The following is a 25,641-nucleotide window of genomic DNA, read 5'->3' on the forward strand; positions in this document are numbered from 1 at the left end:
GATACTACTACTACTTGTTACATAAATCTTTTTTTTCCTTTTAAGTCTTCATAGTGTTGCACCAGCTTTACACCAACTTAACTTGACTTTTTTTTTTTTTTTTTGGGCAGTATCAAACTGCCCTTTGAAACAAGACGTCTAAAGATAAAGATCTGCTCATATGACATTCCAAGAAGACGCAGACTTTAAAGGCAGCTCTGACAGTAAAAATCTTCCTTAGCATTGCTCAACTCTTTTCAGCCCATGAAGCAAACTTTGATTACTAAAAAATATCACCGACATTGAAGTCTGTCTCAGAAATATTTACACTCATTTCAACTCACAGTCAGTGATGCTAAGTTCCAGACCTACCATGCATTTGTTTCAATTCTGAGTATTCCTAAATTTTGCAATAACCTTTATTTCAGAATTCACATCAACAAGTTGGTGATGAACAAACACACTTTCAAACAAGGTGTTAACAGGTTCTTACTGCTTTCCAGAAAAGCAAATATGCAATATTAGAAGAACTGATTCTTTTACTCCAGCTGGAAAAGTAAGTCTTATGACTGAATTCAAAATGAGGGTAAAAGATCATTGGAAAAAGCCATGGTCTGCTCTCTAACAATAAACCAGAGTTCTTCTGTTCTTTGGTCCAGGCATCTTTTAAAATACTTCCTTCTGTATTTTTTGTTTGCTTCCACCACCCCCAAAGAAATAAGCAAGGGACCAAAATTGCTGTAATTTTCCAGAAAGCGCTGTTAACTAATCTGCCTTTTTGTGTTCGAGTATTTATTGATGTTATTGATGGCCTTTCAACAACAACAAAGTAGTCAATATAGTTATTTCCATTTCTCTGGAGAGGCTTAATATTTTTTGGAAAAACAAATTTAGATTTTGTACGAGTCTTTTAAATGTTTTTGTTCTGAAACACATAGTTCTAAGAAAGACACTTCAGTATGATGATCTCCTAGCAACCAGAAGGCAGCAGAGGTACAAGTTTCAGATCAGAGATCAGGTAACAACAGAAAGTCTGAGAAATCCTCTCAAACCTTTGCCCAATTACCCACTCAGTTACGAATTTACAAGTCTGTGATGGTTGTGGTTCTTTCCAAAGTCTCTCAACTCTGCCCACATTTGAGACAGATGCAAAAAGAAGATACAAAGCTTTTGAGGCTCACACGTGTGTCTGTGCAGAAGATGCATCTGAACTGTACTGATGCTATGCGATAAGTGATATACAAGTCCTTCTTTAATAAGAGAATAACTGCTGCTTTATTTACCTTCAGATATGAAGTACATATTTATGAAGAATTCAAAGAACAGACCTTTTTGTTGGTGTTCAGTTAAAGAATGTTTTACCAGTGACATTTCTTCTATATTAGACTATTTTTATTTAAAGACTATATTTATAGTTTTTAATATTGCCAAAATTATAGTATATTGCTTGCTTTATTCAATGATTAATTTCCATGACCATATGCTTTCTGTGTCTACGTGCAGCTTGTGTTCAGTTTCATTTATAATTAATACATCTAACAATAAGCACAGGAGTTATAATCAGACAGTTGTAAAATTCCAGGCCATATATTATCACACTTCTATTACTGCATTATCACTGTACATCATTCTTTCTCCTCTAAATTTCCTAAAGCAATAAACATAATGTATCAACCATCAGCATAAAAATCCCAGATGGCTTTAGCTAGAAAACTCAAGTATGCGGATTTCAAGATACATGATATAAACTTTGTCCAAAAAAAAAATTATTAACAAACTGGTTCCAAAATGAAGCTGTAAGATTTGGATTCAATTTGACCAAAATATTAACAAGATACCATTATGAAGACTTAAGTCAACACCAGTTAACGCAAGAAAGTGTTGCTTCCTCTTTAAGGAGATATACGTGTCTTTGAATATCACTTTTTTCCTCCTTTTGGAGTACAGTTAAATCATATGATATAGTAATGTTAAAGATATCTTTTTCCTATGCTCTTATAAAATTCTTCAGAGGCATCCTTGATGGCACCTTAGCCATCAACTAACAATTTAAGAAAAAGAAAACTTCAAAAAAAATCTGCTTATATGAATGTTATTTAGAGACAATAGACTTCATATATCTGTTCATTTATCTGTGAATTTTTTAAAATGCCAAGACCTCTATCTCTTACAGTAACATAACACACTGAAAATTGATGAAATAAAAAATAAATACTATCTAGTGAAAATTTATCTGATATTATCATATTGCACCTCCAATGCCATTTTTGTCAGCTAAAGCAAAAGATATTTTTGAAAGGTGGTTTCATTAATGTCAAGGGTAAAGTACAGTGCAAACATTATAATCTACTTCTTGGATTTTTTAAAACAAGAAAGGTAGATAGTGTTTTGAATGAGATTAATGCTACGGGTAGTCCTTACACATAAGGAGGAGGCTATGCACAATTCTCCAACTGCATTCTGGACGTCTTACCTGTACCTCATTTTTTAAGCTTCATGTTTTAAGCCTCTTACACTGGAGCCAAATTACACTACCAAGCTCAGCTTGTGTAGAGCTTATAACATTTGTCTGATATTGGAAACAGTAGATCCAGTGTGTCACACATACGCATGATGGGCTGTATTGCTATGAGTCCGTACCTATTGAAAGAGAGCAACATCCATGGCAGTCAGGTGTACAATAACTGCCTTGTAATACATCACAAAGATTTCTTAAACTTGGAATCCAAGAATTACCTGAACCAGCAGATTTGAATTTGCCTCGTATGCTATCATATGATAAACAGACTGTGACATGGTCAAGTGGTTAAGTGGATTAAACATTATCTTTTTTTCTCTGAGGCCAGACTGAAATGAGCTGCTAGGTCAGTTCTTTAACAGACAGTTTATATCATAAAACCATCAGAGATAACTGAATACTGCTATAAAAGGCAACATAAGCACTTCCCGCTCTCAGAAAAAAAAAAGCAGGACTGACTTGGAAATGAAAAATATACTTCCTTTTAGCAAAAAGGTGGTCTCTCTAGGTCTCCTCAAGGCCATTCTGAAGCTGTTTGGTAAGAGTTCTTACGACAGCTGCATAACAAGTTGCAGTGGGAAAACATAAATAAAAGGTTCAATTGTCAGTGCAGACACTCCTTCAGCCTTCACAAAATGCAAATACTCCTTTCTCTATGTAAAACATTACCTATATCTAGACAGAAGTGTCTTGCCCCGACAGACTCAGTGCATATGATTATTTACAATTACAAGGTTATCACTAGAATGCTATTTTATGAATTTTTCTTCTTAAATCTGATGAAGAATCTGATTTTTGGAGAATTTTGAAGGGAAAAAGTGATGGGAAAGTGATAGGAACTATCAATTAAAAGCTACTATTTATCTTTTGGAACCTCAAGATGATTGCATAAAGTAGCTTCCACCAATTTTAGCCTCCATCAGTAAGCATCAGGAAGCTCAACAGTCCTTTCACATACAACATCCTTAGTTGACCTCTTTGTATCAAAAAGCCTCCCCCCCCCCCAGTTTTTTTTCTTAAGACAATCACCATCAATTATCACAACCTCAGTTTTGAATGTAGAGAATTAATCGCATTCAGAAAATTGCTTAGAATTTATTCAAAATTGGGGAAAAAAAAACAAAAACAAAACAGTACCAAAAAACCCTAAGCATACACACAAAAAAACACTACACACAAAAAAACACTACACACAAAAAAACACTACACACAAAAAAACACTACACACAAAAAAACACTACACACAAAAGTCAGACACACTTAGAAACATCGGAATATAGCAGGATAAAATAAATTGAAGCAAATTGCCTTTTATTTAGATTTGAATCTAAATAATAAAAATAAATTTAATGTAGGTAAATTTTTGGTACTGCCAGTGAGTTAACTACTCAGACCTAAAGATGAAATTTAAATGCCTCGGTTCTTATACTGAAATGCACAATATTCCTGTTTAGCTAAAAATGTGTTAATTGTAGAAATTGTCTTCTGCACAAAAGCATCATTTCATGTTTTGCCAAACAAAATATTCTGAGTGACTACAGTTGTAATAGCCAAGAGTGTGCAAATGTATTTGAAATGAAGGATTCAATGTTCTTTTCAAATCCGTGTCTACATATCAATAACAGTATAAAGGTAACTTTTTGGCTTAGTTATTCTAGGGCTCCCCTTCACCACCTCGTAGAGGGGAAAAAAACGAGAAAATGAAAAGATATAATACCAAAAGCAACCTGCTAGCCCCTGCCAAGAAAAGAAAAAAAAAAAAAGAAAGAAAAATAGACCTTCTCAAGCCCTGAGGACAAGCAGTTATATATTTTATGCAGCTATGTTTCACAAAAGCTATAGAAAATCTAAAAGTGGTGCATTAAATAATACTAGGGAAAATGATTAAAAACTTCTTAGGCTATAGAATGTAACATCTAAAAATCTGATTCTGCTGACAACAATGAAAAGGCTGGCAACCAGAATCAGCGAGCCCACAGTTTTACTCGAAGTTCTGATCACAATGCAAACTGCAGGTGTATTTGTAAGGCCAGAATTCAGACTTCACTGACAAATCACAAGCAATAAACCAGTAAACTAGATCTCACAGACCAACTCTGAGAGCCATACAGAACATAAATGCATATCCAGCCAAATTCTGGACCTGGATATATTTCTGTTAGGACCATCCCCAAAATTATTTCTATTCACAGACCTCACTAGGCTACTGAAACAATTTATTTTTTTTTTTCCTTAACTGTGCAACTTAGATGCATTTTAAAAAGACAGATAACAAAATAAAAATATAAAATAAAAGTTAAAAAAAAAAAGAAGGTATTGTCCTATGGTCACTATAAACTTGAAAAATAACTGGTCCATAATTATCCTCTCAGAGTTTTTTGGGTGAGGAGTTGGGATAGCTGATGGCATAGGGTGTATCACTCCACCTACTTCAGTATCTGTTATTTTTGAAGAACCTTCAGGCATATAGATCTGTCAGAAAGAGATTTTACACATTAATTCCATCTCTGCTCAAAGCTCTCATATCTTCTATTTTCTTTTCCACCTTCTCAGCTGTTGTTGAAATTGAACAGTATGTGCAGGAAACACGTGTGAGGAAAAGAGGCCCATATCATTTATGAACAGATCTTTTGTGAAGTTCAAGTTCAACAAATGTGATGGGGTAGCTCAATTAGTAGCTTGGGCAGAAAAAAATTCCCTCAAATTCCTTATATAATCAAGCAGCAGGAAGAGTGTCAAGGCCAGAAATATAGCTAGTGCATCTGATTTGAACAGTTTAGGTTTTATGATGGAAATACAAGGTGCATAAAGCATCTGATCAGCTGTGAGGATGTAAGGCTCTGAAGTACAAATTGAGGCAATGGATTTCTTTGCTTAGGCTGTGCTTTAGAATAATTGCCTCACAACCAAACTGTTTTGGTTGACTTTGCACTATTTATCAGGACTCAGTAAATTGGACTCATAGCACTCAGTAAATTGGATGATCGTATTTACTATTCACTTTCTAAGGGTTTGATAAAATAGAAAATTATGCTTGTCTTCACTCCTCTAAAATTCAGAAAGTTGAAGACGATGCCAGAATCTGTGGGGGTTTTTTTTGTTTGGTTTTTTGTTTTCTTTATTTTTTGAAGAGTCAGCCACCTTCCATTTTTGAATGGAAGCCACTTACATTCTCAGTCAACCTAAGAATGACTTACTAACAAGGAGACCTGCTTTAAAATGGTCATCACATTCCCTCAGGAAATATTCCCTCAGGAAATTGTGATTCATAATGGAGTTGGATTAATTTTTCAAAAGATCCAATATTTGTGCAATTAGAAATTCAATTGAGTATAGGAATACTTAGATTTAATTACCTAAGAGAAAAACAAATGCTCAGTATTACTGAAGACAACAAGAAAACATAGACAGTGAAATAGCTAAGTAGAACTTCAGGAACTTTGGTATCAGTCCAAATGAGAAAGTGAATAGTAACTTCAACTGGGAATGCAAATACGTACACAAGACAGCAATGACCATGGGAAACATTCTGGAAAAATATTGTCACATCACAAATGCAAAAAAATCCATGCCTACTTTTGGTTATTTATCTTGTGTCCCCTCATTTACTCTGCTAATAGCACACTTCTTCCATCCAAACAAACACATGGTTTTGTAACTGAATAGGAAATAAGTAATAACTGAAAGTCCTTTTACTGATGCAACCAAAATGTTAATTAGTAGAGAATATTGACAAGCTGTGCTACAATTGTGCTTCCTCCCAGACATCAATTGTTTTCTCCTAACTCATCCTTTACATATTCATCTTACCGCTTTTACAAGCCTGAATTATTTTTCCCCATTTTTACTGTACGGAGTAGGAATTCTCTCCCTACTTTTATTTACTGCAGTACACTTGACTAAAAGGATAAGAGAGCAAATTTTTGTCAACTATTTCATATTCATAAGGAGAGATACAGATTGAATCAGATTGAATTTATAACCATACTGGCATTGTTTCATGTTTAGGTGGTCTGGGTCACAGTACATCATCCTTCAAATGCTGGAATAAGTACAAGGTAAATCGACATGCTCAGTTCAAATTATTCTGAGTAGAACAGCTTTCCATGAACAGAACAATAGAGCTCAGTGTGATTTGGTTCCATCAGCAGCACAAAACCACTCTTTTGAGGTTTGTTTTTTTTTTTAATCATCAGCAACAGATTTCAAGTCAATATCATCTCTCAATTTTCTTTACCACAGTACCTCACACGGAGACAAAACCCTATCGGAATTGGCACTTTCACTTTAAGCTATGTTTTAAAGTATGTTTGCAAATAAAAATTTAAAATATGACTTTGGGATGAAACATTAAGTGATAAATCTGTGCAGTCATTTTTCCTTTTTAAACTCAAGTATGTGTATTCTATCGGCTGGGGATGGATTTTTCAGTCACTCAAACACAACAGATTTATGACTTCAATGCAGGGTGTCTCCAGGTTTCTCTAATTAGCTGTTACAGCTTGTTTCTTCTGTTCAAAAAAACAAGGAAGAATTGTCATCAAAGTGGTAGAATATAATTGAGAAGTACATCTATCAGTCTTTTAAATTTGATATGCTTTCAAATAAAGGAAGACCTATGGTCTTCAGAACACAAAATTTTTCACTGAACAGCAAAATAGCTTGCACATTACCATCACATGAAACATGAAGTTAGGAAGAGGTAAACAGGTGACTAAAAGTAGCATTCAGAACAAGATTAACGATAATATGAAAACAATTCCATAAATGATTCTTTCACACAGACAATTTGTGCAGCTTTTTTTTTTTTTGTATTGTAAGTGAAAAACAAAAAGCAATGAAGCCTTCTTCCAACTGGAGCTGTTTGAGAAGAGGAAGATTAAGAACCTGAGTGAATTAAAATTTACTAAACCTTTGGGAGAAGAAAAGGTTCAAGCACACTAAACAAAAGCTGAAGACCTCTAAGAAGGAATCCTCTACAAACACAAGGCAGACAAAGACTACAAGAGAGGGACCACAAGGCAACCAGTGGTTCCTCAAAGGCGAAGTAAGAACTAACGTATTTTGTAGGAATACAACTTGGCCAAACCACAAACTCCGCATCAGCGAATATGACCATCATCAAACAATCTGAAATCATCTTTGCCTCTTCAAGCGGAACTCACAATTATGGCAACTGGAATAAGATTTTAAAAAGATAATAGATAACAGACATACTGAGAAACCAGATGCTATTCAAAATGAGTGTTACTACACTTAAGCCAATTGTAAAAACAGAACAAAGGAAGAGGTTTTGTAGAAATTTGTGACCAGGTTCAGATGAAACACCAACTACAGTCTTGAGGCAAAAAAAACCAAAAAACCCAAACATCAGTTTCAATTAAGTAGAAAGAAGTTCAATCTATAGAACAACTGAAGGTCTACACAAAACAATATGAAAAAAGACTGGAAGAAACAGTTTTTCTGGTAAAAAAAAAAAAAGAAAACTGAAAAGCATGATATATGAGGTTATTGCAGAGGAAAAGGAGCCTGCTGTAATTCTCAGCACACAGGACAAAATTAACAGACTTTACACGTAATACTGAATGGTGTCATCCAGGAAATCATAACTGAGGAAAATTCTGAAATTTCTACTATGGAAATACTTAAGAGAGAAGACAAAGAATTACCAGGGATCACAGTGGATACAGTAGGTTTACCCTAAATAATGCACTACATGATCTCTTCCAATTTAGTTCTGCAGGTCTAGTTTTATATGCTTCCATAACTTTTATTCATACTACCTACATATACGGCTTGAATTTTCAAGAAGGGCTTCTCAAGAGGATATAATATCATCATAAATCTCACAGTACTCCTAGGGGAAGTGAGTATGCAAACACTTCAGGTGCCTTGGAAAAAAAAAACATCCTACAAAACAAAAAACCCACCTGTCCTTAATAATGAAATGCATACGAGGTGCTTAGAATCCCTGGAAAAGTTTTAATCAGTATAGTTTGTATACATGCACACGTAGATACACATGTATGTAGGTGGAAGAAGCAGGAGAGACAGAATCCTGGTTGAATGGAGATTTAAAATGTGATCTTTACAGTTGTGTATGCTAGCTATAAAACATGCCAGATGAAAAGAATCCAACGTAGAGAGAAAAAAATGCCTAACAATGTAGAAAGTAGTTTAGTTTGGATAGTCATTGCATGTTTCTGATTTTAAATGCAGTTTTTAAATAGAAGTCCTTTTCTAAATGACTTTTATTCTATTTTCCATTTACTAAATCTTCGTCCATAAGTGGCTACCAAGAATCCCTGCGTAAAGATGCAAACATCCACATTTCTTAACTTGATGACAGTTAAAAATCAGTTCTATGGATATTCATGAAGGCTGTAAATATTTAAAATAAATACATATATTTTCACATTAGTACAACATTTTCATTTAATGAATGTAACACATTCATTGTATGTTCATGCACATAATGAATGTGCACACATTGTAAAGATTAAGTAATTTGGCCTCTGGGGCTATTGTTACTTTATTAAAAGTTCATTTAAAATAAAAATTACGGCTTTTCCTTGAATCCCCAAACTCAAAGATTAAATCGTGAACCAGACTCACAGTATTCTTCAAAAAATGATTCCAGTCATGATATTTCCAGAGTCTGAATATTGACATTACTGTGCTTTTTTTTTCTGGAGGAAAAAAAACATCCCCTGGCTTCTTTTATGTGCTCACAATCATGACATATACTCAGAGAAGCTTTAGGGCAGAGTAGTCGCGCTCTGGTGAGGTGGTTTAATCAGTCTTTTTGTCACCACATATTTTATACCATTGAAGGAGGATGTTTGTGTCTACAAACATAGCAGGAAACTCAAGCTGCTCCTTCCAAGAAAGATAATTTACACCACAAATGCAATTTGTTTCATCCCTAGTAATAAATTTAGTCATCTTTCCCCTTTTTATTCAAGAATATAATGAATGTGTTCTGATCTACTGTAACTAGTCACTGAAGTTCACCGATAACATGAGTTCAAGCAAAAGTAATTACTGTTTGTAGCAGATTTTACTTTTAGCAGAATACTAGAAGGCAGTCACTTTCAATTTGAAGGTAGGAGAAAACAAGTATTTCTCTGGAAGATGGTTCCAGAAGTTGTGCTTCATCTACAATTTAAATTTCTCTAGTTTCAGCTTTCACCTTAAGAAAGATTTTGTTGTTCCAAGTCAAGCCCCTTTAATACTCTGAAATTATCTGGCTCTTAAAAATGTTCCGTTTTGTAGCCACAGAAAATTTTAATCCTGTCAGTGACTCTGCCTTCTTCCCACTGTAACTTTCTCCAGTCCTTGAACAATTTCTATCATTCTTTCACCCCACTTTTAAGGCTACCATTGAGTAATTTCAACATGGAGCGAAGGAACAAGTGAGACTTAAAAATAAATAATACGAAAACACAAAAGATGAGACGAGGAAGAACATATGAAAAACAGTCTAGATGGCAGTAAAAGACGGAAAGGCAAAAAAATGTACCCATGCAATAGAAAACTCAAAACTGAAAAACGAAGACAAGATTAAAAATTGTTATGAAGATGAAAACTCTTCAGGCATCTTGATGAAAGTCCTATAAAAATAAAGCCCAAATTCTAAGAAAGATAATTATACAACATAAGGTAGTAATAATGAGAAATTAAAGAACATTAAAATGTGAAAAATGCAAGTTGAACGCAGAAAATAGAAAGAAAGAGATACATATACACATATACAGTGACAGCTCTGTTATGACCTAGTTCTGTTTTAATGTGATGTAAAACCAAGCACGTGGACAACAGAGATAAGGAAAATAAAGCAGAGGAAAGCATCTGCTACAACAGACTCAGTAAATACAGAAGCAGACTTTAGGGGAAAAGGCAGACAAGAAATGCATTCAGTGGTGAGATACTGCGCCCATTAAGACTAACTGTTTAATGCAATCTTTCTCTTTTAGTTCAAATATTTCCTACAAAAGACTATTTCTATCCTCCCACATATTTTCCTCATATTTTTAAAAGATTATGGTCATTTCACAGCCAAAGAGGCACAATTTATACCCTAAAAAAGACAGTTTACAACCTCAGAAAGAAGAAACAAGAAATAAAAGCAAACTTTCTATCTGTGAGATGAGCACAGGTTTGAGGGATTGCTATATTTTTCCCTCACAACTTCAGCAACTGTTATTAAAGTGACATCAAATGTACTTAGGTGACCTGCCTTAGCTGGATCAGTGTGTTTTCAAAGTCAATCTCCTGATCATCAACACTGATCACATTTTGATTCGCATTATGCAACACTCTGAATATGCAAAAATGGATAATTTCAGAAGAGCAAATGAGTGCTCAGCTACTAATTAGCATGTACTCCTTTGGACCAAACTGCAGCAGACAAAGCAAAAATCCTAAGACAGCCTCAGGATCAACAATGTTGCTCTGCTCCTTCAGCTGCACTACTTGGTAATTTAGACATAGTAAGTGCATACAGGAATAGAATTAAACTGGTAAAAGGCCTATTCCATAGACACTGTAGACAACATTATTATAGCAAGCTTTGCATCTTTATCAAATTCCTATTTTATGAGCTCCAACTGTTACTTCATTATTTTTGTCAGTTGGCATTGAAATACAGTATAAGATCTATCGGCGGAAATGATGCACAACAGCCAAGTTCCAACAATGATAACTGACCTTTCACAAACTTAATTAGATTGCAGCTAAATAATTTAGACAAACAACTGAAGCTACTCAGTTGAAAACGGCATTTTTATTAAGACAAATATTATTCCTATTAAAAAAAAAAAACTGAGTACTTATTTTCTAAACCTGTGTTGTGGTCCCGATTGTACTTTCTTGTGGCTGACAGAGCAGATCCTGATTCTGTTAATTATAAGATCTGTTGTTTTATAATTGCTACTGTGAATTGGGAATGAATTGTTTAATTATTTATTGGGCTAGTGTATTTTCAGAAAGGCAAAACACTATTCTGCTTATAAAATATTCGCAATAGAAAGCAGTTACTTGATATTCAGGGTTTAAATGCATTTTATATGTGGAGTCCATTACATCTAATGTGCAAATGGACCATTGAGCTCCAACTCTGTGCTCTCTGCCTGGGCTGGAGTTATAGGAGAATGAGCAAACACATATGCATGTACCCTTCTCCCTACGTAGCTACAGCCAAAGAACAAAGACGGAGGGAGTGGAAAAAAACATGCTCATTCTGAAACTATGGAAACCCATCCACAGGCTGGTAAATCCTGGGGACTTTACAGGAGGATCTTGTACAATTAACAGAAGTAAGGATAAATGCCTGTCTGCTCACACATTTTGCAGCAGAAACACCATGAAAGATATTGCTGTTCTCCGGCTCAGTCTCTCTCCCTCTGAGGCGGTAAGGATGGAAAGAAGAAGTAGGAAGGCAATGGTACTTCACCCACAGAACGCAGCTATATCATCTAACAACAAAATCAAGTTACAGTGTAATTTCTTAAACAAATCCATAACCAGTGTGATAGTCCTTCTATAGTTTGTGCTATTGCTTACCTCACAATCTCAGTGCTTGAAGCAGCACATCTGTAAGTGAGGGCAAAAGCACTGCAGTTTAGACTCAGCCCGCTAGGACTGGAAAGACTCTCAGAAGCTGAGGGTCAGGTGAGTACATAAAGTGCTCTGCTTCTTCTACCAGCACATCAATCTATAGCCAGCAGGTTAAGTGATACATATAGTAATGTGGAAACAAGATTTCAGCAGTCTTACACATGCAGTTTTTGCAAAGACGCAACAAAATTGATCTCAGCTGCCTTTTCCCCCCCCCCCCCCCCCCCGTACTTTATTATTTCTTTTAAGGATTTCTTTATTTGCCAAAAGGCTTATAGTACACAGCTAAAACACAGCATAATACTGGGGCGTGCTAAGATATGCAGCAAAATAAATGCTACATGTCAGAGGTACTATAGATCAAGCATAAAACTAACCTTATAAAGTAAAGGTGATTGTCCTAGCTTCAGAAGTGCAATTTTTTTGGTCACGTTTGTAGTGGTTTGAATCCGCATCAAGTCTTCTATGGTCCCATATTGTATATCAACAAGTTCTGCCTGAAAAAGACGACAAAATTCAGGGCATATTGACTACTATACAGCAGAGAGATTGTTCATCCCACAGAAACAAAGTTATCTGAGTAATTACAAGCAGCTGGGAGTTCTGCTTAACCTTATTTCTAATCACTGGAACAAGAAGACCTGTAAGAGCAAAGAGCTTGATAATTAAATCTAACAAATACATTTCTATCTTGGCAGTTTTCAAACAATTCCTCAGTAGTGATAAAAATCAGAATTTTATTTCTTGCCAATAATAAATATAAATGCTGCTGATTCTGATGAGAATTCCTCCTCGTTACTTAAAGGAATGCAATTAGAACTATGTAAGGGATAATAACTAACCTGTACTTTACTTACCTCTACTCTTTAAAGGAACAAAAGGATTTAGCAGGTCATGCGACAACACCTAGTTTTACACACTGTACCAACAGACAGTTCTATTACGGGGTCTCATTTATGCTCATTGAGTAACCTTGCTTAAGTGCTGAAGTATTTACTTATAAGTTATCCAGCTTATCAGTTAGATAAAACATTTACAACAGATTACGCCACACTGATGCTTGAGCTCTTCTATTCATGTATTTATATTATTTAAAATCACATCTAACTAACTACAAAGTCTTTACAGGATGATCTTCAGCACTTTAGTTAGGACAGTGCAAGAGTATGTCAAGCAAGGACAGCGATGGATAAAACACTCAAGAAGTGTTTCTAAAGATTTAGTAGGTATACATAATATTTATTAATCTATTTATGTTTATATACACACACAAATAAAATTTAAGAGTTACCAGCTGCATTTGTCTTGCACATATATAGCGACTGTCAAAGACTAAGTATGAAGATAACTAGTTTTGTATGCTATTTTTAGGAAGATTTCAGGACGCCAAAGAAAATCCTTGTACCTCTAAACCCCTTACACAGTTTTCACATAAAATACAAACAAGACAACACAAAAATATTACACAAATATTTAAAAAAATAAAATCAGATGAGAGTACAAGATGGAAAATTTCTCTTTCAGTTCAATTTCGGTAACTATGGACTCACTGCCAAAGTCAACAGTTCTGATATTGGACATCTTCACACAAACTGTTTAAATTCTTCCAACAGTTATTCTGGCAGTGTAGGATGTGTGAAATTTCACTAGATTCCTAAACACAGGTATTTTAAGAAAGTGTTTACCCTTATACAATTCTATCTGAATGTTATGAGTTTGTGCTTTAACATGTGAATTGAATACATAAATTTATTTCTTGCCAAAGTCTGTCTTAAACACATTTCATTAAATTTCCATGTTAACAAGTTTCTAAGTCTATGACATGTCATCAGTGCTGTATAAACAGTCTTTAGAAAGCTCAACCAAAGTAATTAAACACTCCCATAACAGATAAACAACAGATTTTACATCAGGTACTAAAATTTAAGAGTAAAAAATTGTGCACTTCATACGGAATTTTTTTTTTAACACGTGTGGGTTTTCACTACATAAAGAACATAAAACTATTTAATATAAAAATTCAAATCATGACTATAAGCTGAAATACAATATAAACTTTCCCGTGTGATCGTTATATTAAAAAGTATGACAAAATCACGTGAATTAAGTTTTGGTTCTATTGCAAGCTATGATACATTTTACCTAATTTGACACTCCTGTCTGAAAAGATCTCACAGAATTAATGCAGTTATGCACAGTTCATCTCAAAATAAGGAATTAATTCATCAGCCTACTTCCCTGAAGTTCCCACAGATTTGCCTCATTTTGTAGATCTTGGCTTTATTTTCATTTGTACCTACAGAAGTCAATAGGTACACTGAAGTGAAATAATTGTTGGTCTCAAAAGTCTTGCAGTTTGAGAGTTTATCTATGAGTTGATGTCTGGGGAGACCTCTAAGCCCTTAGGACCAACGGTTTTACCAATTACCCCCAAACTGAAAATCAGAGCTTTCGTCACTCATATGAGAAACTGCACTGACTTTTCCTGAGACAAAATCAATACACAAAGGTATGACATAATGTAGTATCAAACCACTTGCTTCAACAGTGTGCCTGTGTGAAAATGAGATGCCTGCCCAAATTCACATGCCTCTTCATGTTATTTTTGCTAGCTGCTCCTCCAGGTTGCTACCTACCATTCTGTAAACAAGAATACTACTTGTTCACATAATTATTAATGTATTTAGTGACTGCTGTTTGTTAATTTATGGATGCAAACCACACTTTCAAGTGCTGCTTGCTGGTCCTTTCCAAGCACCATATGGACTCTACAAAAGAAGACTGAGTAAAAGTTTTTAAGATTCCTACTTCTTCCTTTCTTGTACACCTGAAAGCAATGTAAAATTTATAATACATAGAGAATCATTCAGCTCTAATTAATCACATATTATACAGCAACACCAGTTCAGAGTAGTCAATTTTGCTCTTACTGCAAGTGCTGGGACTCAACCAATTGGATCCTTTATTTCTAGTATGAAAGATTAGAAGTATAATTTTAAAATAATGTTAGAGAAAAGTATATTAAGCCAAAAAGTGCTACCCTTTCAATAGTCTGCTGAGGAATAGCTATTTATGTTGCATGAAGTTCTGTTTTAGTCACAACAGTCTTAACTCAAAAAACAATGAATAAAGATTAGGGTGTTTTTTTTTTTTTTTTTTTTTCCTGTTTTAGAAATGCTTACAATGGGAAATATTTCTCATTTTATAGATTCCAAATTTAAGAAAGTAGAATATCCCACCCGCAATAACCCATGCTTGATATATTGCTTTCCTTTGGTAGGATAATTTTATTCATAAAACAAAGAAGAACTCATCTTTTTATCAGATGCTGAAAAAGAGCACTCGTATAGTTGATTTAGATATGGAAGAGTAAATCCTCTTACCCTAAAACTAGAAAACGACTAAACAATGAGCTGTTTTATCCATTTGAACTGGGTACTTACTCTTCAAATTGTTTCATGCTATGCTGTTTCAAAGATACGACTATTTTGGAGCAAATTGTGATGCGCAATATGGAGTTCAGAAGTATTCCCCCATGCATGAAATGAAGTGAGGGTAAGTAATGAAACAAACATTTCTAGAAAAAGTAATTATTTTATGTTAGACTTATTATTAGTTTCTAAATCCCAAGATGATGCTAAATGACTTGCAAACATTCCATCTTAAAAATTAAGATAAAAATCCCACAAAATCTGCAAAGTCAAGCATTTTGAAAACGCCACTATCAGGGAAGCCAAGGGTCTCTTCTCAGTCTCTTTTACTTCTCTCCAAAATTTAAGAGAATTTTTCACCCAGTCAAGGGTAGAAAGAAAACAATAGCTAGCTCTTGGAAAAGAAAAGTATTCGTAACTGTATGAAGCAAACGGCAGTTGGAATCCTGAAGCTGTCATATACAATCTTAAAAATTAACTTTCTTAGCAAATACTATGGGAATTAAAAATGTAAAGAACAAGACAAATAGATCAAAAATAGATGAGAGAGGGTCAGAAACAGATGACAAAGAAACCATAAGTATTTTACAAAGCTAAATTCTATGTATATAATTTATTTAGAACAATTACTCATCAGAATTAAGACAATTTATCTAAAGAAAATGATGGACCTATACCTCAGTCCAGTGTGTGTTCACACACACTACATCCTCTTCTTTCATTCAAATCTATGACCTTCATATGTCTTTCAATATTCAGCTACTGTTTTTAGGCTGTCCATCCAATAAAGGTAACAAACATCCAACGTGTGACCAATCACAGGTAAATTACCTCCAACTATTCATCCTGACAGATGTAAAAACTTAAAAGTACATTTGCAAATCATGTTTGAGTAGACAGGAGTTTGTGATCAGCACCTGAGATTAAATTTTATTGAACACTTCACTATAATTCATTTGCACAGCTCTGAAACTGCAATTGAAGGCAACATTCAGCACAGTATAAAAGTAAACTCAAGCCGGCTGTAGATTAAAGTTGGACATCAACAAATACAAAGAATACTCTGCAAACATAAAAATTTTCTTTGCTAAAATTAGGAAAAAGAGAAGAAATGACTGTTACATCCAAGCATACCAACTCATTAATCAGTATAAGTTCTCTTACACTTTCTTTCGGGGCTGCTTCTCCCACTACAGCCAAAAGCATCCAGCTAATACTCAATGAACTACAGGTGTCTCCCTCTAATAGCTACCACCCAAACCTCCCTGTTTGTCCTTGCTTGAGAAGCCAGAGACAAAATGAACTACGAGTCATCTTGTATAGGAGTAAGAGAACCTGGATGGAGAATTAATAGACCTGTGTTGGTAGTTTTTGTGGTATGTCTGATTACCACCTCCAGTTTAATTGAAGAGCTGAAGTGCAACTAAAAGCAGCATGCAGCCTAACTATTGAAGCCTCTTACAGTAATGGCACTCAATACAAGTGGAATCAGCCTGCTGTTTTGTGGTTAGGATTCACTGAAGCCAAGAGCAAACACAGCAAGTTTGGTTTCCTCTTGCTAGGTTCAGCATTGCCAAAAAAGAAAAAGATAAAGGAAAGCATAACCATACAATCAGAAATATTTAGAATTACATTTGACGCATGATGTCTGGGCAGACTTGAATCACAGAATTTGAGTGTTGCTCCAGATAACGTGTTATATTTGGGGTCACTGTTAAATGCCTATTTGTTCATTAAATAAAGTATTTAGTCATCTTCAAACAGATTGATGAAATTCTTTTGTGCTTTTTTGCAACTTACACTGCAAGCTTTTTTTACTTCAATACTCCTATTCATGCATTGGAATATCAGAGTAATTCCATATGATCCACAATGCCAACTAACAGTCAGAAAGGATTCTTCGTATCTAGATTTTATCATGTAAAATTGCAAGAACATCTAAAATTGTCATTTGTTCAAGAGTGCAATACCAAAACAAGAGAAAACAATTACCTCCCTCAGCCTCAGAGTTTGATAGAGTTTGATCTCACAGAGTAAATTTAGTTGCTGACACATTTCAGGTGCTCTTTCTTCCCCTCATCATATCTATGGCAACACAGCTCCAATCCAGGCAAGAATGTTCCTACAGGTTGCTTGTGCTGTTCCAGTATCATTTTTAGAGAGACACTGGAGTTTAACTTGTTGGCTTGCTTGCTCTTTATAGTTTATAGCAGGTGTTTTTATCCTGCTATCTCCCATGGAGACTGAATTAAGATCGAAGCCTTTTTATAGCCTACAGAAAAGAACCTCTTCTGTGTTTTATGGTTACAGAGCCCCAGATAAATCTGAGTCTGTCCCCTGTTGATAATGCTTATCCAGTAGACTCCTCCCTCTACATCTATTTTGAACTTTATTTTTCCTTCTTTTCATTATTTTTTACTTTTTCTCCCTCTGCTCATGATCACATTCTTCCAGTTTCCCTTAAGCAGAAGGAAAAACTAATATCTAAGTGTAATTTTTTAATTGATGATATTCAGTGAGATAACCAATGTGGCCTCATTTTTTCCATCTTTTCTAATTAAATTCAAATATTTATCTATTTTTTTAGGTATTTTGAAGTAAAACATTTTCTTCAGTCTTATAAAATTTGTATTTATTTTAAAATCCCTAAGAACATTGCTTTGGTTATAAAACACTGAAGGACACAACATCATTTGAGGCTTAAAAACCCATCAGAAATTTCATTATCCTCAGCCTTCATTAAGTGGTGCTGAATGTCATCTCACAAAACTCGCTAGCAACAAAATTTAAAATTCTGGTGATTCTTTCTTATATATGAAATTAAAGCCACATTGATCATATTTTCCTAAGAAGAAATAGTAATTTGTATTTGCAAACCTATTTGATTTACTACATTTAAAAAAAAATAAATCATAAAACATACTTGTAAATTATAATGCTGTAATTTAAACCTGGCCTTAAAATTTCCAGTAAAACTGTTTTTAATCAAAATCTGTCCCCACAATGTCAGAATTCAGCAAATTCTAAAGGCCAAACTGCAGGAAAGGACAAGTTTTATTGGCTACTTTCTAACACGAACCATCCAGAGGCTGAAGACCATCTTCATTCATAGGCTTTGTTATCATCTATATGAAATAAAAAAATTATATATAAATATATAACCACTACAGGAAAGAATTCTGTATACGTTAAAACCTAGGGAAGGTGCTTGCACCTTTTAGAAATGCCTGGAAGCTTCATATACACACAGCTACTGCAGACTGTGACACAAGCTGCCAGAAAGACTGCTACGGCAGGGACGGGTCAGTCCCTGGGGGTAGCCCAAGGTACCATATCTCCCCGTTCTGGTTTTCCATGGGATCTCCATGAAAAGCAATGAAATACGAGTTTACGCCTACACAACTCAAGAAAGAAAATAATCTCCTGTCTAAAATGACAGGTCATAAAAATAGCGTCAGGAGAATTCAAACACTATCAGAGACAGAATGGGTGTGTCAACTGATGTGAAATATTACATGGAAGTGCTTTTGAATCTTTTCAAGTGCAGCTGAAATATGTCATTTAATAACTTTAATATTTTAATTTCTTAGAGGCCAGCGTATCAGTTTTATTAAATTCCTTCACCTTTAGAGCTAGCCTAGCTGTGTCAAAAACAAATATTGAGAAAATAACATCACAATATTCAGGCTTCCAATTTTTGCCATTTTAAAATTGCACAAATTTCAAAGGATGAGAAGCCTGTTTTAGCCAACCAACTCTCATCCTACTGCATGCACAATATACTGAAATATATACACAGGTTCTATTTCTATGTATGCTTGCTATACACATAGAAAATATATGTTACTATATGTACTTAGAAACAGAAGGATTAAGTGGACATCTACTTCAAAAATGCAGATAAGCACATTTACGCATAAGAGATCATTCATTCTATCTTGAGCTTTCAGAAGCGTCAGTGAGAATTTGATTTTCCACAGTATAAAAAACACTCTTTTACACAGAACTTGTAGCCACCACTTGGCCAAATGTCACACACTTGAACATAATTAGAGGGATGGCAAACCGTATAGTGCTGTAAACACGTTAGGGAGTTAAAGCAGCATTTTGTCAAATCTGGAGAACTAAACGCGTAGTTGAGAAAAGGAAGACGACACCTTTTGTATCTGGCGTGAACTTTGGTATCCAAAAGCAATAGACAATTGTATAGGTCTCCAAATTGTCCTTTTAGGAAACAAGCTGAAAAATACACTCTAGAATTACAAATACATTCAGATGGAAGAAAGGACCTCCAATGAGAACAGCGAGTGATAATGAATTCAAGTGGACAAAATGACTGACCAAGGCAAATATTAAAAAAGGCTACATGTGAGAATAGCAAAGCCCTGCGATTGAAACAATAGATATTTCCATTTTCAATTATGTAACATTCTGGAAATCAAACTTGCAAGAAACACATATGCTTGTGATTCAGGTATCACATATTTAAAATTGTTATAAGAATAAAAGTTCTTCATTCTTCCAGGCATTCATATTTTGTTTTCAAAAATGAACTCAACTGTCAGTTGGTCATTAACTGTGACCCTATGGTATCGCTATTCACTTTCCAGTAAGCTGAAATTCTTCTTTCAGAAATAGTTGGCCTTCCATTTTTAATGTTTCGCTTTTATAAGCAATGGAAGGAATTAAGCAGGAGTTCAGGATAGGGGTCTGTCAGGTACCCTCGCTATAGTGCAATTACTAGTTCATCTTTGCATAGATTAGGGCAGAGAAATTTCTGAGTTGTGCCAAATTTCACACATACATTCTCAGAGTTCATCTCTACTAAAGTGTCAGCAGGAACGCCACTGAGAATTTGTGAACTTGCTTCCTATGCTCTCAGCATGGACAGAAAATCATGTAAAAGAAAGGAAATCCCATGCAAAGGATAGGAATTGCTCCATTTTAGAAGAGACCAGTGAATCCTTCACCCTGTAAAGTGATGTTTTGATACATTATATCTCAAAGGAAAGATGTTTACATTACAAAAAACACATGGGAAAGACTGCAGGGAAACTGCAACCCAGACAACTTGATGGGAGGAAGGAGTAATCTGATCTCTGATGACAGTGGTATGGCAAAACCTTCACCACAACTGTTGCCCTGTTGGAGCTCCAGAGCTTCCCTGATCTTCCACAGCCTGCATTCCTGGTCACTCTTTTACAGCAGTAGAGAGTTGCTCAGTGTTATTGCAATAGTACTTTACAGAATAGTTTTCAATAAAAGCAGTTAGAGACATTATTAGAGAACTACTAGATGCCACAGAGATCTGCACTCAACTCTTTCTCTTGCCCTGGTATGATTTCTCCTGCACAAGATGTTAAATAACCAAGGGAAAGTATGTACTGTCATAAATGCTGTTTCAACCACAAGTTTTTGTACTACATCAACAAGAAGCCCACTTTCTGGATTTCAATAATCACAAGAAACTAAATTCAACAAGACATATAATGCACAATCGTTATATTTGTTAATTGTAATTAATTCACTAATTAGTCACTAATTGTACCATCTACTGAAGAGATTCTATCAATATTTCCTAATTTCTCCCTACAAAGAAATTATTGTCTGTACAGAAAATGAAAAATATACAAGTTATTTTAGGCAGAGAAAGTCTACGTGCCTTAAGAAAACAACAATAAGGCCATCAGGAATATACCTGAATGAGCAGTCTTTGTCCATCAGTCTGCATGGACAAAAATTCTAGACGTCTAGTCTGCATCACACTACATAACACAAACTTTTTTTTTTTTTCTTAGTCTTCAGATATCGGAGATTTTTAGATAAAAGGACACATATAAATGCATACAATTTTTTTGAATAAAAATTTTAGTTAGAAGAATGATATAGAAACTTATTTGCCAGTAATATTATTTCCAGCTTTTCATGTACTTCACCTACAAAATACTCCTCTAGCAAAGATTGTGTCTGGCAAGCTGTGACCCATAGAAGAAGGAACATCTCTCCCCAGAGACAACGTGCAGGAGCTTTCTTGCATATTTAAGGAGCTTTGCTCTCTAACAGTTGAAGCTGTTGCCAGACCAATTCTATCCTTATTCACCTCTGTCTGCCCCTTGAAGACACCAGTGTGAAGCAGTGAATCTTACAGGAGACAAGACTAACTCTATCAGGTAACATAATTCAGTGGAAGGAAGATAAATTCCTTGAAGCATCTTCTTTCTCAAACACACCTACTCTTGGGCCAGTCACAAACTGGTGATTGATCATTCACTTTCTCTTTGAACTGCAGAGCATGAGAACATAAGAAATAATTATGAGGATAGGACAGATATTTCTCATGATTAATTCACATTAAGGCCGCCTTAATGAATGAGATAAACATAGTAACTAATATCCATTACATGAGATGTTAGGCATTAGATTTATTTCAACTTAGCAGATGAGATTGCATATTGAACAGAAAAAAAACCCTAGAGATTCCCAATTCTAGAAAAAGGAAAAGTCAGTGTATTTTCATTTTTGTTCACAATTCCTTTTTTTTTTTTTTTTTTTTCTTTTTTTCCTTTTAAATGAGGGATATACTTCTCTCCCAGGACTGAGGTTTGAACTGCTGGTTGCAGTTATAAGTGCTGTATTTCCAATCAGCTCAAAAGTAAATTTTTGAGAGAAGGATTTCTCTCAAGACATTTTAGTCCACAGTTCGCATACACACCCAATATACTCCTGCAAGTGCATCTGGATACCAAACTTAGACTTGTCTATAGTTAGAAATGGGGTCATCATTCAGTTCTTACATATTTTTTGAACTAGCTGTACTAGAGCAGAGACCATATACTGCAGATTTTTTTCATCCTGCTCTGAAAGGTTTGCAAAACACATTTGCTTCAAAGGGCTTCCTTTAAAAGAGGCCTTCTTAGCTTTTTGGCTTTTCTTACTATTAAGGTTCTATGACCAGGTTTATATCATTCCTGAAAGCACTCTCTAAGATAGTTCATTCTTTGCTCTTTTATACCAAAATTCTTCAAATAAGATTTCTCACAAAATTATTTAAAACCTGTCCTCACCAAATAACTCTTCTCACAGTAGTTTTATCCTCAGCTAACTTAGATTGCATTTAAAACTTATGCTTTGTTTTCACATACCACTCTTTTCACGTGGTCATCTTAAAAAATTGTATTTGGACTTATCAGATCCTAAGACGGAAAAAAGAAATCTGGAGACTTGTTTTGGATTCTCAATGCTTTTGCATTTGGAAACATTTCAAAAAGATCTTGACAAAGCGAAAAAAAGAAGTCCCGTAGAAAAGCACTGAACAAGTTAATTTAATTACATTAAAGGAAATCCATCTAGTAAGACTCTGGCAAAAATATTTCCATTTGATTTGGGCTACCTTCGCATTTAGGTTTGCACCATTAACAAGTGAGCATGAAAGACAAGACACTGGGCAGATATCAACCCAGACATCAATTAAACTGGACAGGAAATTGTAACCTCCCTGGTCAAAATCATGCAATAAAATAATTGAAGTGAAAAATATTTCTCCGAATCATGCATTTATAGAAATGTGTCCATGTGACTATCAACAGAAAGAAAAAAAGTAAAACTCTGAATGAAAATATCACAATTCTCTGTAATTTCAACAGGAATTTTACTTTCACTGAAGGCTGAATAAAGAACCAAATCTATTTCCAACATTTGCATTGTTCTCACCCTCCAGTTTTTAACTGTGCAAAGGGAATATATGTGATGTTTACGGTTCAGCGTTGCTCCAATTTTTACAGAGGTCTTATTGAAAAATGCCTTTGGCTGATTATATGCAATGGCTTGGAAGTACTCAGTGATCTGTTATGTCTACAGATACCAAGATGCCTCACCTTTGGCTCTTTTGCATTGGAAAAAAATCTCCATTATTGACACCATTATTAAAATGTCATTACTAGTATTTTATTACTAAAATGTGATTATGACTTCCACTAACAACTATAAAGCAGTAAAAAGTGGCAGTAGCCATGTACATCTTTGAAATCCCGACCCTCAATGATACAAAAATCATGCAGCAGTGTTAACTGGACTCTTATGCATGATGAACCGCTATTATTTTAGGGAACTGTACAATTTTATTTCTGAATGGTTATATGATATATGCCAGAAAACTGACAGGATACTCTGCAGGAAATCTTTTCAATGATCATATCTGTAGTTCTTGACTGGAATTTTAAATTACACAACCTTCACATTACATTTCACAGTTTTCTATATGTAATTATAATGGAATGCCAGCTATACTGTAGTTAATGCTAACTGTTGTTTTCTGTTGAAAGGTCAGGTTACTCCAAAATCCATATTCTTAGTGAGATTATCTTGAAAAATTTGCTGTGCCTACTTAGCATGCAGAACAGTGGTCTAAATTATGATTATTTGTGGAAGAGGCTTCTGAAAAAACTCTGCTATAAATAAAGAATAAATAAGGTTCCTCCAAAATATCTAAATGTTAACAAAATTGCATGATTTTTCTCATTTGTGTATGTGTTATTCAACCTATAGCCCTTGCCATCTGCAAACTGATTGCAGTTGCTAGGGATTCATTTTAGCTAGTACATGTCTCTTCAGAGAAGAAATTTTAGAAAATGTTAATAAAGATAATAATGAACTAAATTGGCATGCCTAAAGGAATTAGATGTACAGATGTATGAAGATTCCCCCAGCTTGATATTTTGCACCAGTGTACAATCAAAAATGACTGAAAGACTTAGGGTGAGATGCTGTGATTATTTAATCTGAATTACATGCACCCTGCTTTTGGAATTCAAGATGTGCAAGTGAGCATGCTGCTGAAGGCTCATTTGGAAATTTTGCCTGGGGATAAAAATACACTGGGAATATTTAAAAGATATTCAAACCCAACTGTTAATTCAGAAGTACTGTTAAGGAAATTACCACTGATCAGCTAGAGGGAAGACAAAAGATAATAAGGGTGCACTAACATTTTCAGTACGGAAAGTAATCAAATCAAATGAAAGCAAACTTTTGGGTCAAGGAGTTCCTGATGCACAATCCCTCCCAAGGAACTCAAAACTTTTTTTTTTTTTTTTTTTTGTACAGAACTAGAAATATAGAGAAACTTAACTTCTGCAAGGAAACAGAAGAATGCTTGCAAAGTGCTACTAACGACTTAGAGAAGGAGACTGTAGGGCACACAGTGGGGACACGGCAATAAGTGGCTGAGAGCAGAGGAATCGGCAGTCAAGGAGAGAAAGGCTGCCATCTTTCTGGATGGAAAAAATGGATGCATGGGTAGAGAAGGCATCTCAGCCCAGACATGGGAGAATGGGGTGTCTGCTGCACTCTTCCTCATGCAAGACCTGTCAGGAATGTGCACACTGCTTCCTTCATTCCTTCCTTACAAGGATTGAAGAATGGCAAAATTGCTACTCACTGAGCTTAACAGATGGGTCTGAACCTCTCTCATTGTTTCAGGTTGCATTAATCTCATGTTGGGTTCTCATTTAGCTGAGAAAATGTCACTGAAACAAATGAACCGGAGCAGGCTAAAATACTATCAACAGATGTAGAGAATTTCTTCTGCATATTGCAGTTACAGAGGCAAACAGTAGGCATTCTCACTTCTCTGCTCCTTGCAGCCCCTTCAAAACTAATCAAAGATACTGCTGGTTGAGTTGGAAATAAAATTGCCTAACATCAGCAGACACTTGGAAAAGGGAAATGGGTCATCAGTAAGAATCTGGAAGGGAGAAGAGGCAGAGAAGTGCAAGCAGCCAGGGAATGTGGATGGCAGCGAGGCTGACTTGCAAATGGCATACGGATGGGCACTGCCTTGGAGACAGGAACGACTTTGCTTCTATCCGGAGGCCTCTCAGAAACCTCCCCACTCGGAATGCCCATTTTAAGAACTCTCCATACAGAACAGCAAAGGACCTAACAGGGAGTTAGTGCAGTCCAACATGGAATAGAGATGAACATCACATTCCACCTGTGCTCTCTGTGCACTCACATCACCCTCTGGAGATCACTGCTACAGGTTGGCTATGGAGGTGCACCCACCCTAACACATCTTACACATTCAGCACCAGAAGG

General features: G+C 35.2%; 1 protein-coding gene across 2 annotated transcripts in view; it reads right to left on the minus strand.

Annotated features, from left to right (window-relative positions):
* NAALADL2 (N-acetylated alpha-linked acidic dipeptidase like 2) overlaps positions 1-25,641 on the minus strand; it is a 290,390-nt gene that overhangs the window by 132,082 nt on the left and 132,667 nt on the right. For both annotated transcript variants that reach the window (XM_010716883.4, XM_085233455.1), the window contains exon 4: positions 12,493-12,612. In XM_010716883.4, coding sequence (XP_010715185.2) covers positions 12,493-12,612 — 120 coding nt within the window. The remainder of the gene's footprint in view (positions 1-12,492; positions 12,613-25,641) is intronic.

Source organism: Meleagris gallopavo, chromosome 11 (assembly GCF_905368555.1).
Source record: "Meleagris gallopavo chromosome 11, MGAL_WU_HG_1.1, whole genome shotgun sequence".
Taxonomy (NCBI): domain Eukaryota; kingdom Metazoa; phylum Chordata; class Aves; order Galliformes; family Phasianidae; genus Meleagris; species Meleagris gallopavo.